Source organism: Vollenhovia emeryi, unplaced genomic scaffold (genome assembly GCF_000949405.1).
Source record: "Vollenhovia emeryi isolate VEMERY1.0 unplaced genomic scaffold, V.emery_V1.0 DF939226.1, whole genome shotgun sequence".
NCBI lineage: Eukaryota > Metazoa > Arthropoda > Insecta > Hymenoptera > Formicidae > Vollenhovia > Vollenhovia emeryi.
The window spans coordinates 465,404-482,935 of NW_011967140.1; the positions used below are offsets into that span (position 1 = coordinate 465,404).

A 17,532-nucleotide genomic window follows, 5' to 3' on the forward strand; every position below is an offset into this window, starting at 1 on the left:
GCATTCAATTAACCGCCGACGCGATATAACAGGGGACAGGGGTATCCGTAGAATGACGTAACGCTCGGACGGTAATGGAGCACTTGGCGGTTTTTCAAGCAAAATGACGCAAGATGCATCTACATATGAATAGTAGGAATTCTCCGCCGGCTGTGTGTATACGTATACGCGTATACACACGCATCTACATATTAATGCACGCGTATCCCGTGTATTGTCACGTCGCTGTGCCCGTATAGGCATTCGTGTCTGTGCAGCCGGCACTCGTGGGTTAATATAGAGCCGCCGGGTGGAAGGGTCGGTGGTAAAGGGGTGGCAGCGCGGCATTACAGCTGTATATCTATCATAGCAGAATAGCGCATTGTGCCAGAAATCGTGATGGCATGCCCATAGGCCGCAAGAACGCCATAAGCGCACCCCCTAATGCGTGAATTATCCTTGATGCACACGTCCTCGCGAATCTGAGAAAAAAGACTCGCGTAATGACGCTACACGAGATGGCAACCGTAATTCTCAGTCGAGCAGTAAAAACGATCCGACGTATCTTTATTTAGGGAGATATTTCTTACCCGAGAGCAGGAATCTTGCTTTACAAATACACTGAGAACAATTTTCATCGGACGAAACCAATGAAGTGGTGTTTCCGATGGTTAATTTTTCCGATTAAATTATGGATACATCCGACGAAATTTATCCGACGAAAATGCAGTTACCGATGAAATTATAAGATAAAATAAGGTAACAAGATAAGATAATGCCCACCGGGCATTGGTAGGCGTTGGTGTACATGATTTTGATCAGCGGTTTACCCCTCGATGTTTCCTCAGAGAACTGACCCCCTTGATCTAAACTTAACATTCGCCTATCGAACTGTGGCTATTATTTGGGGAAACGTGTAAGTACGTGGAAAATGTCAAACTTCAGAGAGACACTCAAACGTTTCGGTAATCGTTATCTTGCTTTGATGTGATTTCGCTGCTCTTCCGTTTGGCAATATTGGATTTTTCAATTATGACGGTGACACGACGCGCTGTCCTTATTAAGTCTATCGGAACACAGATTTTAATCTACCCGTTTTATTGGCTACGGTTTATTTGCTTACGGCTAATCGTTTATTACGTTCTGTTGCACGTATACTGTAGGATTAAATTGTACATAATTTAAAGCTTAAACCTTCTATAATTATAATTACAATTTGGAGAATCGGAGCGAAAAATTGAGAGTCGGCAAGTCCACTTTATTCAACCTTTGATTTGTTGAACGCGGATTATATGGACAACGCATTATAATTCCCTACGTGCAGCAGCATCCTGTTTTGAATTGGATTAAAATTTTTCACCCGCAAAGAATTTGCAGATTCCGATTTTTTTTATATTTTATGTGATTATCTAGTTTTCGTGCCCCTGGGCTAATTTAAGATCGGGGAGAAAAAAATTCTAAATTCGATAGAGGTGATTTATAACTATTCAGCGAGCATACTTCATATATATATGACCCTGTCTATCTCGAGGTGCCGATTTTTCAGTTTAGTACGTTCACCCCCTCGCGATTGCACTTGCTGATTTCACACTTGACGCATCCACCGAATAAACCGCGCATATCGAATATTCATATCAGCCGTGACTCGCAGGGCGTTATCACATCTGCTCCCAAAGTGAGGGCACATCGCTGAAAGAACGTGTATAACGATATGAATACGAGAGCGCATATCAATTAAAAAATGAATAGATTTTATCCGTACACAGAGAAAAAGGTTTCTTTGGATTTAGTATTCCTATTTATTTGATTGAAATTTGTTCCACTGAAACAACATACGCTTGTACGAAACATTATTTGTTTGAATAAAAACTTTGTCGTTTGATTAAAATAATCTCTATTGTTTGATGGAAAGGGCAATATTATTTGAAGTAATATCTTTCAATTAAATAATTATATTATTTGGCCAGGCGCTTATAAAATTAGGTGCTGCCACTAGATGGCCGCCGAACTCGTAAGTAAAATCACGGTAGCCAGACATATAAGCGACCGCATCAGCAGACGCAGTTTAATCATCTAATGGTCTATTCTTTATAGCTGAACATAGTGTACTAATTCAGTGTTTATCTTTCTTCTTCTAACGAAGGGAAAATTCTAATGTAGAGGGAAAAAGATATATGTATGTACATTTTTCTTGCATATTTTCTATCAGACAATAATGTTGTTTGATTGAAACAATATCGTTTAGATTAAAGAGAATATACCTTTTGTTTCAAACAAATATTTTATTTCAGACAAAGATATATACCTATTACTTGAAATTCAAACAAATGATTTGTTTGGTCCATTCCAAATATCAAATTTGTTGGATACAATAAAATTTATTAAACCCAAAGAAATCGTTTTCCCTGTGTACGCTTACAATTTGACTTCCGAATTTATTAGAAATTTCTTTTTTACATTTTTTTTGGCATACGAACGTGCTGCTGGAGAAGTGGCAATGTTAAAGTAGAAGTGCATGTGTTCGATGTAATACAGAAACTGCTGCTTGCGGGAGCGAAGGCGACGGGGACTGTAATCAGATCCGGACAAAGTTTGCATACGAGACAATTTCGTATGTCTAGTCGGGTGGGTTGCATTGCAACTGCAAGATAGCCTCGTAGGTCCAGGCCAATAGGTTAACTAGTGTCGTCGGATCAGTTGCTATTACTGCCTACCGCCATGCCGGTGTGTATACCGTCGTATCGAATTATCGTAACGTAACATAAATCTGATATAACAATGCGCAATATTGCTTGCGAAATGCAGAGCTTATCTTAAAAACTAAGAGTTGCCCAATTACTCGCGACCTTCTTCACTTGAAATCATTTGAATAATGTACGTCGAAAATTGTAACGATACTTTACACACGATACGATAGCGAAAATGTTAATCCCACGACAAATTGCATTATTTTACGTTACAAAGTTACAGAACGTGCTTTCAAATGGATATCGCAGGCGTATTATAGGGCGACACTTTGCATTTAATGGAAGCTGGTACACGGTATCGTGATATTTTTTGTTAGTCCAGAATAGCCCCTCGACGACAATTAACTTCAGATGCGTGTAAAAATAATTTTCACCGAGACCGTCGGGACCGTTTAAAGAGGAGATAATGCGTTTACTGAATGCGCGGCTGTGTTTGCGGGCTCGTCGCAGCCTTCGCAGAGGGTGGTGATTATGCTCTAGTGGCGGGCAAAGTGGCGGGTAAAGCACGAGGAGGTGGTCGTGAAGGAGGCATCGGGCCAGGATGAGAGGCAGAGTGCAGAAGATACGTTGAGATCGGATGGTACACGTGAAGCGAAGGTGCTCAGAGGAAGAGAGGGCCAGCTCGGCACTTCGCGGGTTACCCGCGGTGAATTCCGAATTTCCAGGGCGTAGCAAATTTCAGAAAGCTCGGCTATATACCGCCTTGGCTCGGTCGTCAAGTAGGATTTTGCTCGCCCGTGACAACGAATTTCGGGATCGCCGCGTAGCTAAGAGCCACAGAATTTTATCCCGGCTCGAGATAATGGAAGGACGAGAGGAAGTACACCGTATTTCTGAATAAAAGCTCGTGCCTGAAAAACACGAGAAAAATATCGGTAGAATAACATCTTTTGTCACGGGGATTATTCTACTTTTCTATTAACGAATACGTGTATCGCGCGAAAATTATGCACACGTATGCAATTGTACGCGCATCTGCGTAATAAATTTAAAATGTCACGTAATTCTTACGTAGCCTTTAACTCGAGACCGTGTAATTCGCACCGAGTTACGCTTGTGTTTGACATTTCGAGACAAAAGCGGAGTTTTGTATGCTACATAAATTATTTCATTCGTCAGATAATAAGAAAGGGGCTTAAGACGTGAAAGGTATGTCTAATGTAATGTTTCATAATACTCGGAGTAAAGTTGCTACAATCTGTATCAGCAATAATATAATGAGGCCACCGAAAGCTGATTTGTCGACGGAGTGCTTCTTAATATTTCAATTTCTGTCTTTAGCTTTATTTCTGTCCGTATTGACTATAGTCGTATAAGGTAATCTGGCAAAAAGCTATTAAGAAAAAATCCTATTTATTGAAATTACATGTAGCTGTATCAAAAGTACTCGATTATTGGGTTCAATGCAATCGGGTTAATTAAACATGTATTTCATGCAAGCCGGGCTAATTGCAAGTCTTTAAGTTTATTATCAAATGCTTTAAGGGTAGGGGATAAAAAAATGTTGGATTCTTTATCGTTTTGAGGTCTTCGTTTTACAAAATCTCTAAATAGCAAACAGATACGTACGATTAAAATGATTATATTTTAATTTAAATTTAATTAATTATATTTTAATTAATTTATTGGGTTACCTTCATTTTGCTCGGACCTAAGTAACGATTTGACGTTCTAATTTCCATCTCTTCTAAATTTCAATCTCGTTTCCGTTTGATTTGTATCATAAAGGTTCTGAACTAACTTTATTTTATTTTATTGTCTGAAATATGGAGGGAAAATTATACTCAAAGGCGTACATATTTGATTTTTCTTAAAATCAATCGTAGTTAGTCTTGAAATATATTCGTGCATTAAATTTCATGAAGTTTGAATGAATGCTCCCTGAACTCTGCGCAGACTGCTGTTTTCGTACCTAACTTCCACTTCTGTTTACCCGCGATAAATATTGAAACTTTCAGTTTGCATGTAAAAACCGTCAATCAAACGTCGAAATAAGTCGCTTTGCTGATTCACATAATTTCTTCTTTCTTAAGTTTCTTGTTAAGGAAGTTGCGTCGAAGGGAACTTGCCGAGTTTTGTTATTATATTTATTTTTATTTCTAAGTTTGAAATTAAGATAACAGATATTATGGCAAATCGAAATGAGAATTAATCGACACGTAAAAATTGAATATCTAACTAATAAAATGGCTAATGGATTTCAGTAATAAATATTAGTAATATTTTATCAATATTAGTGGCTATGTTTATACAGAAGGATTGATTTAAGTATTGGACACATGTTATAAATATTTGCATCCATAATTAAATTATATTCTCCATATTTTTAGTCATTTGTTTGATATTGCATAAAATGCACACGATTATAATACTTCGTAATATACTGTAGCCTTTCAATTTTCAAAGCGCATGAAAATGAACCCAATCTTCGTAATTTCATTCTCGCTGTATCGATATTACATATCGATAAACTATCATCTGTAGTCTCAATAATTGAAATAGAATTGCGTTTGAGTGGTACAAAATTTTTCGAGTGCATAAGGGGAAGAGAGAGAGAGAGAGAGAGAGAGAGGAGAGGGAGAGAGAGATTTCTTCTTCGATAAGCGAAGAAGGTACCAAGAGAAAAATATCCTGCTAAAAGGCAGAAACGATGAGAGGACGCTGTACTAAAGAAGAAAGGGGAGCGGATGGCACGGGAGAAAATTTCACGAAAATGAGAAGAAAGAGAGAATCTTTCTTATTCCTAGTAGTATGAGTCGTACTTTGATCAGACGCAGTGGATTTACACTCACTCCCAGCAATCCTCCTCTCGTCGCGTCGCACTATCTTTTTCTACCTCGCGTATCTCACGTCGCTCTCTTATCCCTATATTTCTCCTTCTTCATATCCTTGGCCCCATCTGTCGCGCTACAGCCAGCGTACTCCGATGTTCTTTGAAGAAGAACTCGTCGCGCGTCGCGGGCATTTCAGATACCCTTAGGCACAACCGGAAGTGCCGTGGCAATGCCATTACCTGCAGAAAGAAATAGATACACGGATACAGCGAAGAAGGACAGGATGATGGAAACAAAAGGGGAACTACGAGCGAGAGAGAGGGAGGGGGGGGGGAGGGAGAGAGGAAATACTGCAAAGAAAAGCGATCGCGACGAAATCCTTTTCTTCGTGAGAAAGACACGTACACGTCGTCGGTGTCTTTTCCGCGCCTTATCCAGCATACAAAACTTATAGCAGGTGACATTCGTGGGAAATGAGACACGAAACGAGATGTATGTCCCAAAAACAAGATACATTTTACGAGCGACTTGGTTTCCATTTCTCTATAAACTGAACGCTGCTTTCCCGTGTGCACGCGACGATAGATCCGTCTCGCGACATACCTGTATACACCGCACCGCGCAGGTTTCTTCCTAAAACAACGAGCCGCGTAGTTTGTCATTAAATCTTGCGGATATGGTAGACGCAGCGAGAGGAATATTCGCTTTATTGCAACAATAACATACATTTGATTTATTTTTATATGTGAGAATACGATGGCAAAGGCGAAATGTTAAAGGCGAGATATGATCAGGTATCGAAGAAAACTTTATTCTCGCAAGAGTTCAATATTTCTGCAAAAAGTGCACATAGTACGAGAGAATATTTCCGTTTACTAAAGACGAAGATCCTGACGTAAGAAGGCGCACAAAAATGTCAAAGGAAAAGTGCATCTACATATGGTATGCGCTTAAGAATCTTGGTGCCTCTGAAGATTTATGTACTCGCGTAAGAATGTGATTTAATAGGTATGTGTTCGATAAATATTCTTGGAATATTTATTCAGCGCATAAAAGATGGAGCCGAATATACCTCGAACGCGCGCAGATCATACTCTGGAATCTTATATCGATTTCTTCAATTTTTAACAATTTCCAATGTATATAAAGCTGAGAATTTATTAAGGCAATTTACTATATATAGGCAATTTAGAAAGGACGCGAATAATTTCATTAGATCGATCTTAGTATTTTTAAGAATACGAGCGCCTTTGGAAAACGGAGACTAACTCTGTCTAAAAGTCATTAACGCTTTTTATAAAACATTTATAATTGTTACGTTCATTTTGTATGAGTATATATATATACAAAAGTAACTTGATATTTATGTAGCCTTGAATATTTATTAATACATCGAGGGTTTAGCGTTTAATTAGCTGCAGTAAAGCAACGGTCGACCAGAGACGTGATTGCAGCGAGTCGATCTCGAGGGGAGATAGAAGCATGGGGCAACGAGGGGAACGACGTGGTACGAGGCGCGTCGTCGGGCACGAAATGTTCCGGAATCTAAACTCTAAACTCGAGAATTTGTTCGTGCGAGGACGGAATTTGTCGGCGTGATCGCGTTGCGAGAGATACGATTATGCCCGCGGCACGATTCCACCGGGAAATAATTTCTTTGTGGTTTTCTGTTACAGATACAAATCTATGGCTTTAACGCCGAACTGTATCACAACATGAGCGAGGCGCAGCATAAAAGTCAGGGGCTGGTGGCGATTTCGTTAATGGTTCAGGTGAGTGAATTTTCCATCCACCCGACGAAAGTTTCGTCCATTTTTCAAATTGTTTAAGTCCGTAAAAGTTCTCGCACGTGTAACTTCCGCGCTATAAATTTTTACAGTCATTTAATCTTATACATCATTAATTAAAACGTAATTAAATCGCGCGGATATTAGCTTTGTTCCATTCGCTAAAATTGAGATAGCTGTGAAAGAATAAAGGAAACGGGAATTACAATTTTATAACATTAAATTTAAGATTTCGAGCGAGATCGTTTTTTAGAAACTTCAAGAATTGGCGTTTAAAAATTACTAATGTTGATCATCAAGAAACTATATTTGTCTTGCGTTATGCAAATTTATAACAAAATCTGCTGAATATACATCGAATTCAGAGTTTAATTCGATGTAATCTAATTAAACTGTGCAAAGCCGAAAATGATCGACTAGAGACATACAACTTTACGTATGCACCAATCAATATCGCACGTAAACAATGTAAACTACTAAAAAATACATGTCCAAATTCACTTACATAATCTATCGATTTCTAGCTAAACCCTACGTTTAGTTAGGCGAACGAGTCGCGTAAATTGATAATTACGTTGGTTGTTAACACCTTCGCCGCTTCCCATCCCCCGACTCTTGTCAAGCCATCGTGTTATGGCGAAGCCGTTTCTAACAGGGCGCATATCGTGATGCTAACTTTCTCGACTTCGGACCGCACTTAGCTTCCCCTTACAAATGCATTCGGCGTATCAGAGATTACGGTAGTTAGCGCGTGACAGACGCTATGTAGCCTCGCTAATAACGCTTGCCTCGCGATGAATAAATGACGGAATTATTTTCGATTACGTTGATTCCCACCAACTCGCCAATTCTTCCGCGCGTATTTTCGTGGGAATTATTCATCTAGATAAATTGCCAGAAAAAAGTCAATTCGGCACACAGTCTGATAAGTTTCACAAAATTTCGAGAATAATATGTTGAAGGACGTAACAAATGTTTTCGACACGATTAAAACAACTTTAGAGAAATTCGTACAAGAGTGTGCACAACAGGTAGAGCAGTGGAGTTTCTCCAACGGGTATTAATTACATCACGGCGAGGGCGAACATTACCCGTTATTTTTTCAAGCAGCAAACCCCGGCGGCCCTTACATTTCCAACTAACAATATCATTATTATAGCATAATCATTTCGGTCGGGGGCCGCGCGCAAACACACGGTAAGTTTTCCAAGACGCGCGGCGTTTAGCACAGGGATAAATTCCAAAGTTTTTGAGAGGAACCTCCTGGCTGGCTAAAGCTGTGTCGCGGCCTCTCCTTTATCCCTCGTCCGTTTCTTTCTTTCACGTCCTTTCTTACCTCGTCCATTTCTTATCACTTTTCTCGTTATAAACGCCAAATCGTACGTCTGACCGAGACCATTCTTTATAAAATAGATAATCGAAATAGTTGCACGCGCTTGACGAGGACACGTAAATCGACAAGTCCACAAGTTGCGAATTTTATTTCACTTTGTTTGATAGCTTTTTACTCAATCGCTTTCTAAAATTACAAATTTTGGTATTGTGAATAATAAAACGAGATTTTTGTGATACAATAATTCTGCAATCTAAATACAACAATAACGAATTGTCTTAGGATTACGAGTCAATAATAACGAGATTATTAGAGTACAGCCGAAATAGCCGATATGTATAACGTAATGTTATAAATGTAATTTGAAAACTATATCACAGGTATATTTATATACATATAATATACATATAAATGTCTGTAATATAATTTTCAAATTACATTTACCGTATTACGTAACAATTTGTATCGCGTTTCATTACGCAGCATCATATATTGTACCTGATACAATAAATGAATTTGCTATTATGTTTTTTCGTTTGCACGACAACGATATCGAGTGTACGAAATGTATGTGTGGGTGAAGAATAAATCAGATAGTGTCGATCAAAGCGGATGCGATTTTAATATCACGCGGAGAATAAATTTTCTATTTGTATTTTCCTTTTCGAATAACGGAATTATTATAGTGAAGCAATTACTCCGCTAATGACAACCACTCTCTCGACAGTCTCCTTCAGATCGCCTGACAAACTGAGTTTGCAACCTCCAATGGAATTATCATGCCATATCTCTTCCTTCTTTCTTCTCTATTTTTCGCCGACAGGAATCGATCCCATTAGTTCGTTATTACATCATTTGTACAAATATCATAATTGATGCATATAAATTTGCTCTAATCTAATATTTAAATTTCTTGCTTGCTTGCATTGTCGCGAGATTGAACATGGAAGAAAAATCTTTCCACATATTAATTCGTACAAGCAAATTTGTGATCTCAAAAATGAACTGCGAGGAAAAAGACTTTGTAAACATAGAAATTTCAACAGGATCGAACTCTTTTTCAAATGTTTCGAAATGTTGTCCCGCCGAATAGAATTAGACACGAGACTACTTGTTTATTGAACATACGTATATATTTTTCATTTTTGTAGTAAAAACCGCGAGTGGGCTGATGAGTTTTCAGCTATGTTATTCGAACAGAAATAGAGAAACGCCAGCGAGCTCGTTGCCACATTTTCTGCCGGTGGAAAGCGGAATATTTTTCACGTATAATAATCTAAAATGAAAGAGATTATCGTCACGTGATGCATTTCTCCCCTCCCTCTCCCCAGTAAAGGGCGCGATATAAAACATGCAATAACTACTGCCGACCTGAACTGTATTTACCTCCGGAATAACTTAGAAACTTTCAGCGACGACCTTCTGTCTCCTGCGCCACTCGCTCGCACCCTCTTTCAGCGAGCGCCCTTTTCCCGTCCGTTTTCCGCCCTCTTTAGCAACTTAGCTTTCGAAACCGCTACGTTGTAGTGTAACGATGACGACGAAATAGGAGAGAAAAAGAGAGAGGAAGAAAGAAGGAAGGAGAGAAGCTGTATGCGTTGCAGCGACTGTGCGTCGTAACGACGCACTTTGACTCCGCTTGCAGCCGTCGACAAACGACAGCAACTTCTGAATATTTTTAAGAGGATGTTTACGGGCGCTTTAAGACGACGACGATGGCCATAAGACGATGAAAAGGGTTCGTCGACGCGATAATACCGAACATAATAGCGCTTTTTCCGCTGGAATTTACAGCCGCGCCTCTACGTGCGCTTTTGCATTAGCTCTCGTTGCTTGCCAGCCCGTCTGCTGATTAATATGACAGATAAGTATAAATATTCATGATCCAGCTCCCGCGGAGATAATGCAAAAGATTTTTCGGTTGCTATATATCCCCCGGTGAATTAGTATTCCACCGGAAGAAAAATACTAGAGGGGAAAATGAAAAAAGTTTGATCGATTGAAGTTGCTCGGCCAAAGTGATTCGGTTATAATCGCGCTATGGATTAATGTTGAATCAAACGCTGTAATGGGAAACGGCGCGACGCATCGGATGTGCGAAAACTAATGGGCGGGGGTGTTTAAATGTTATAAATTTAAAGTCCGCGTAAACAGAGAGCGTTTCGGGCGACCGCGAAATATATTTTCCCACGCGAAATGATAAATTCCAATGAGAGCGGACTAAATCCGGGCAAATGCAGCGGGGCCGCGCGTCCGAAAAGGTCAGCGTTTTGAATAATCCCAATGCGGCATCATCCTTCCTGGAAACCTTTAACAGGTGCTCGATCTCCCGACGAATAGATCGTAAAGGCGTGTCTGGAGGCAGCGGGGTTGACGACTGTAATTCAAACGGATTATACCCTGGGGTGTCTGAGGGATGAGATCCAAATGAGTCGGTGCCGCGTGATACCGTCGGTACTTCTGCGATCTCGGACCCAAACGAACTCCGTTTTAACGCGGAAACTTTCCAAGCGTCGATACGTAAAACACCGTGACACGCTAACATGCTGTTTCAACATCAGCGAGCGATTTATTTATAATAGGCGCATCTCAATGATAAACTCATGACACTATTTTTATAATTCGCGCAATTATGCGACGTAATTATGCGCTATCGTCTGGCCTTGCGACGCGTAAATGGCGCGTGCCGTCGCGACGATTGCTTTGTGGAATGCGAAAAGGTCAGAGAGAAACTGTAGCCGACTAAACGGCATCGAAAGTTTCTTGGAAGGAGACGGGGGAGTCGCGACCTACGACCTAAAACCCATGAGGTATAAGCGTCACGCTGGAAAGCTATTGAGGAGAGAAAAAAAAGTTTCGGAACCCCGCTCGGAGCGAGGTCGAAAAAGTTTATTCGCAACACGCGATTCCGGCGACTTTATTTTCACGAATTGCTTGTGATTCATCGAAAAGGTAAATTACGTACAAACACGGGTTTGTGATATTAATAGAACGAAATTTGCATGCAAAACAGTTAATTTCTTTTCGTTCTTTGAAAGTAAAAGGCTCAATTGTGACTAATTGTAATTATAATTAAGAGCGCGTTAAAGGTGTCTCGCATTCCCCCTTCGCTAGACAAATATCCTTTATCAATATAGCCGAATGATTAGCGCGGCCGGTTGTTTATCACTTTAACTACTGCGAGGAAATTGCTAACCCGTAATTACGCCACGCGTCAGTTTAGAGCGACTGCCAGTCAGTAGTCCCGATCTAATGACAAAAGACGGGAATTCCGCGCTATCAAACGGGAGGAGAAATTCGGTCGACGTGAAGGATCTCGCGCGAGAGTCGGAGAGGGAACGAATGAATCGGGCTTGCTAATTCCCCACGTCCGTCCGGCGAACTGCATAATATGGTGCGAAGTCGAGCACTGGCTGTTCCCTGTACCGGTTTAGCGCAATACTCTTTATCCGCGATTGTCGTAGCTCCAGAGCTGAGAGACCGGAAGGACGGACCCTCGCGATCGATATACGATCTCAGGACGGGGCGTCGTCGTTGGAGCTTGTTTATTGCCCGACTGCCGCGGAAATTACGAAGCTACAATTACAAATTAGTGTACAGTTGATTTGCCAAACAAGTAACAACATGCTGACGGCGTAAGCCGCAACTGCAGACCGGATTTAACTAGATAGACTTTGGTCGTGCCATGCTGGGATTTAGCGCAGCTGATTTCGCAGTATTTTACACTGGACATTGAAGGTCCATGAAAGCAGACAGTGAATTAATAAGTGAATTCAATATATTTTTAGAAAACCGCGGTTAATTTAAGCGACGTGATGGTCGAATCGCAGAAATAGACATTACGTTGACAATTTTTGACATAGAAAGAGAAACCTCTCACTGTCTTACTTTTAGCAAATATTTTCCAACGTTACACTATTGTTGAAAATTCCAATGTTTGTGAAACATTATTCGGGAGATTTGGCAAAGTGTCTCAGCGCGTGTTTTAAAGTTCCGTCGTATCGGCGACGAGAAAAGCGCCCCTTTTGATTAAATGAATATGAAGAAATCGTGATTACCGCGAATTTTCCCAGTTAAATTTATCCTAGAGCGACGAGATTAAGAACGTTTAAGGACGGCCGTCATTGAGATTAATTCTCTTAGCTCATAATTAAGATTAGGGTCCCTTTATTACAAGAAATTTAAACGGAGATTAAACCGTCGGCGTCCGCTTACCTGTCTCGCAACTGAATCTCGATTACGTCCTATGTAATTCTCAAGTATCTGGATTAAGAGGTAAAACAGTCACCACCTCTTTACATAGCTTAGCTCCTGATAAATTCAATAGCATCACATGCATTTACTCGATAATTAAATCACGCAACGTGTCATAAAAATGAAATCTTATGTGAAATATCTATCGAGGCATAAAGTTTTCAACGGCGACTTCTTAAAACGTTAAATCGCCGCGTCTATGGCATTGAAAAATTTTATTCGTTAATTCACTTATCGCGAAATACATTTTACGTAAACGAGAAAAGATCTCAACATTACGATTACAATTTCATACGACGCATTTTTTTATGCATTTTATATTTGCACGCCATTTTTTTCTCTGCTTCAATCGGTGTCCTCGAAAGTTAACGGAGACAGCGTTCTTCGATTATTTTTTCGCAGTATAAGCTCCCTCATAAAACGTTCTTTCATGAGGTAGCAACATTGGTTTTAAGTAACGATTATCCATAAATCTGGATACCGAAGAATACGTCCATTATAAAGAGAAATATCTCTGCCGCGCGCGCATTCCACTCCCGATCGTATCTCACTTCATTTTATCCATCTTCTTATCTCCCTTGTTTACCTCTATTTACGGAACAGAGAGACGAGGCGGAGGCGGCGATAATAATTTCGTGCCACGGATAGGGAAACGGCGAAACTTTTGATCGACGGCGGACCCGCGCGGCCGCGCTGCGCAGATCAACTTTTATTATTTATCGTTACTTTAAAGTCCGCGGTCGGTTTAGTCAGGGGTTTTACGGTTACCTTTAATGGCGCCCAGTGTAGAACTTTCGAAACGACTCTTTGCCTTCACCTCTTTATGCGGTGCACTTAGCACCGGCCGAGCAACCCCTTTTCATGGGAAATCGATGGAAAACGTATCAGGGCGGAGAGAATGGCGAAGGACACATCTCGCCGGCGGTGTATGCGGCGGCGGTGATGGCGACGTTACGTGCGGTGCCACATAAGGTGTCACTGTCGTTTAGCCGGATACACAAAGAAAGCTGTTTTCTGTTTCAGCTCGGCGAGACGTTAAATTCCGAGCTGCAGATCATCACCAGCGTGTTCAACAAGGTCATACATCGGGGTGAGTAGAATACGTCGCTGAGGAGAAGCGTGATACGCTCCTCCTCCGCTCTTTTCCTAAATCAAGCTGGAAATTCTGCCGTCATCCTTGGCTCCCTATTGCGTGATCTCACGCTCGCGTGTATCTCGTTCAACGACGCGATAACTTTTTTCCCTTTTAACCCCGCAACCCCGACGCTCAGGCTGGATGCTGCGGCGGCTTCCCTCGCGCGCGCGACGTCCGCTTGGCTGCGCTCTCTTCCCACGCGGACGCGGTCTATCTTGAAATGATATTAAACAACATCGAATCCTAATTGTTGTTGTTTCGTTGTTAATTATATCAGTAAATGCACGTAATGTACGTTGCCGCATTTCCGGGTCGAGCAAATAGTCTCATAATTGGCAAACAGTACAAAAGTAAATCGCACGTGTCGTGTTCAAACACCGCTCCATTGTTCCCGCGAACAATCAGAAACTTGTGAAACGTTTTGTAATTGGCGCACGAAATGCGTAATTTTATTCTGGAGAATGACTGACTTCGAGAGTAAGAGTAAAATTTAACTCGTCCATATTTATGCAAGATATTGCATCGTTCTCGTTTCCACGGATGCCAATGAATGCAGCCGGGTTATTGATGTCGAGGCGAATCAAGCGATGTGTAATAATTATCCATTCGTGATCGCCCTCCCACTGGTGCTTTTTACGATGTACGTCGGGCGACGCGATGTAACGACAGACGACGTAACTACGCCGTATTGTGTCGCCGGAACGTAAATCCTGAACAAGCTGCGCAGCAGCTCGATACTAATTTCCTACCCCAACTAAATGCGTCATTGAAATCGTCTCGGCATACCCTCCGCATCTGAGAATTCTAATATATGGCGCTGCATATAAGAGATAAAACTTGGAGGAATAACGAGATCTAATTATCTCGCATTGATCGAGATGGAAATTGTCCAATATTCCCATGAAAGATTTCAAGAGGACAAAAACATTTCTCTCTGGACCATTTTATAGAAATGCATTTATGATGCTTGGCATTTATCACGAGATTTGCACACATACATTTCTTTACATTTTAAGCCCACGGCACACGATACTGTTTTTCCCTACTGGATTGCTTGCAAGAGCAATCAGGATTCAGCCTTAAGAGGATGCTAGATATTGCACAAATGTTTTCACGAATTCTAGGAGCAAAAGGTGCCAAAAGTGCAGAATCACTCTCCAGCATTCCCTTAAGTCACCTGATCTAAAACTCAACATTCTTATTGGTTCTTGTAAGCAATCCAGTAAGACAAAATAGTATCGTTGGCTTAAATATGCAGAGCCAGGTGCAGGAAGTTTCCTAACGCATTTAGTATCGGCGGTAACCGAAATTCTTGGTTCTCGCTCGAGAGTTCTGAAAGACGTGTCTGCAATTAGCGAGCTCCCGTTAAATGACGAGTCTGCGAAAAATGTGACACGGGCAACGACCAGGTGCGCGATTTCGCGATGAATACGCGCTTCGCGCATCGGGTACTCGCGGCGAGCTTCGAACGGGAAGTTGCCCGGATGCTGCGGTCCGCTGGGGTAACCGCGGATAATAAATAAAACGCCGTCGGGGGGAGAGAAGAGTGTCGGTTTTGCCCGGTGATACCCGGAAGTGCTTAGAGGGGCGACGGCGGCGGCGGCAACGACGGCTGTAGCGGATGGCACTCGAGTCGAGAGTGAAAAGTCGAGAGCGCGGCCTCTACGGGGAGGAAAAAGACGAAGGGGACGAAATGACTCTCTTAAGATAACGAGTCACTTCCTCGACCCGCCGAGTATTCGCGCCAGCGGACGCATCTATGTCGCCGTGCGACAGAGTGAGACGCAACCCCTTTCTCTCCGGCCTCAAGTTGAAATTTATAAGAACGATGAGTTGTCATATCCGGTTGGATAAGTAATGGATGTTAGCTTTCCGGAGTCGGTTCTCTAAACACAGTTAATAACTCTCTCCCCCTCTTATCCCTTAAAATATAGACGTTGTATCCGATAATTGTGTATAGAGGAAAGTCCTCTATTACGAAATAGGAGTTTAATATGAGATAGTAGGTTTTCAACACCCAGCTTCAATCACAAACTCTTTTTCGCAACGATTACGCAATCTACTCTGAGACGTAACTCTACTCTGGGAGAAATGTTGATCGTTTGTTTTTTGAAGTTAAGCAACTTAACATTTCGATTAGTGCTTCTTAAGTGAAAATGATCTTTGCGTTACTGAATATCGACCGAACTAATTACTTAAAAATCTTGGATATAGATAGAATAGCTAATTGCGATTTTTAGTTACGCGAGGTAAAATTCGTAAAAGATTAGAGAACGAACAATCCGAATAATTCGATTACTAATTGTGGGCCCCAAAATGGTGTCTATTTTTTTCCCCAGAGTACCAATGAATTTTCCACTGAGCAGATTTCGCTCCAACAGATTCGTGGTGGAACCAACAGATGATGCGATTTCGTATTAGGAGCCTATCTCATAATAGGGGACTTGACTCGGTTTGTAAATGAGCAGCGCGATAATTTTTTGAATAATGATATCGTGAAAGTCATTCCTCTCAACGCTCTCGCGTACATATATAAATAATCGTTGCAGGGATCGTTTGTATCGTAATACGAGGATTATAAATACGCGTTCCATTGAGAGTGACAAAAAGTAAAAGAAGCAGCGTGAGTATGAATAACGAGAAAGCGTTTTAGCGGAGAGCAAGAGTAATGAAGAAAATGCGAACCGACGGTGTAAATTACTTACCGTAATGCTCCCCCGTGCATCGAAGTAAGCGAAACAATGCTGCTAGACAACTAGTTAATAAATTTCCAGCTTTCTAATTACCATAGAGTAATTAGTATATTTCTTTTGAAAAAAAAAAAGAGAGACAATCGTTCGGCTCCGTTTCCTTTTTCGCGAGCAATTGCAATTCGCAATATTAAAAATAATGAATTGCTCGCGACGCGACGTCAAATATTTGCCTGGCATCTCCGGTCGGTTCTGTCGCAACCGTAAATCTTTTACCATAACGTTATTGTGTGTCTTTTATTATTGTACGCCTTCTCAAAGCTTCGGCCATTTTAGCGCTGTAATTCTACCAATTTTTTGTATCAATCTAATTAGATTAGAGAAATAAAATCGATCGCAGTCATCTCGTTTGAGGGCAACGCAATACTCGCGTAATAGCGCGCAAATTATGGTTTACTCAGCTATGCTAAACATTGAAGCGGAAGAAAATTGTAGCATTGTGTCAAAGCGGTGATAATGCGCGTTACACCGGAGCGTGAATTGAGTCGCTATGGGTGCCGGCGCGCGTTTATACCATCGCGATCCGTCCGCGATTTTTCACAACTTGTCTCGGCGAATTAACGCCCGTCAGAGCCTCGTTACGATATTAAAATTAAATGGATGGCGCGCATAATGGATTATAGCGCTCGCGCGCCGCCGCGTCGCTCTCGGCGATTCGCCGTTTTGATGCATCGCGCCCGCGACTTACGGACGCAAATTGCGCCCGACGTAAAATCGAAATACGACTCCCTCTCTTTCTCCCTTCCGCCTATCTCGGCTCCCGCAGATTCCAT

The 17,532-nt window shown here is 41.3% G+C and overlaps 2 protein-coding genes across 4 annotated transcripts in view; one reads left to right on the forward strand and one right to left on the reverse strand.

Moving 5' to 3' along the window:
* LOC105560627 overlaps positions 1-17,532 on the reverse strand; it is a 227,897-nt gene that overhangs the window by 121,468 nt on the left and 88,897 nt on the right. The window lies entirely within an intron of this gene.
* The window catches only part of LOC105560628 (carbonic anhydrase-related protein 10), a 139,424-nt gene that overhangs the window by 108,557 nt on the left and 13,335 nt on the right, over positions 1-17,532 (forward strand). For all 3 annotated transcript variants that reach the window (XM_012009884.1, XM_012009885.1, XM_012009886.1), the window contains exons 5-6: positions 7,177-7,272; positions 13,898-13,964. In XM_012009884.1, coding sequence (XP_011865274.1) covers positions 7,177-7,272; positions 13,898-13,964 — 163 coding nt within the window. The remainder of the gene's footprint in view (positions 1-7,176; positions 7,273-13,897; positions 13,965-17,532) is intronic.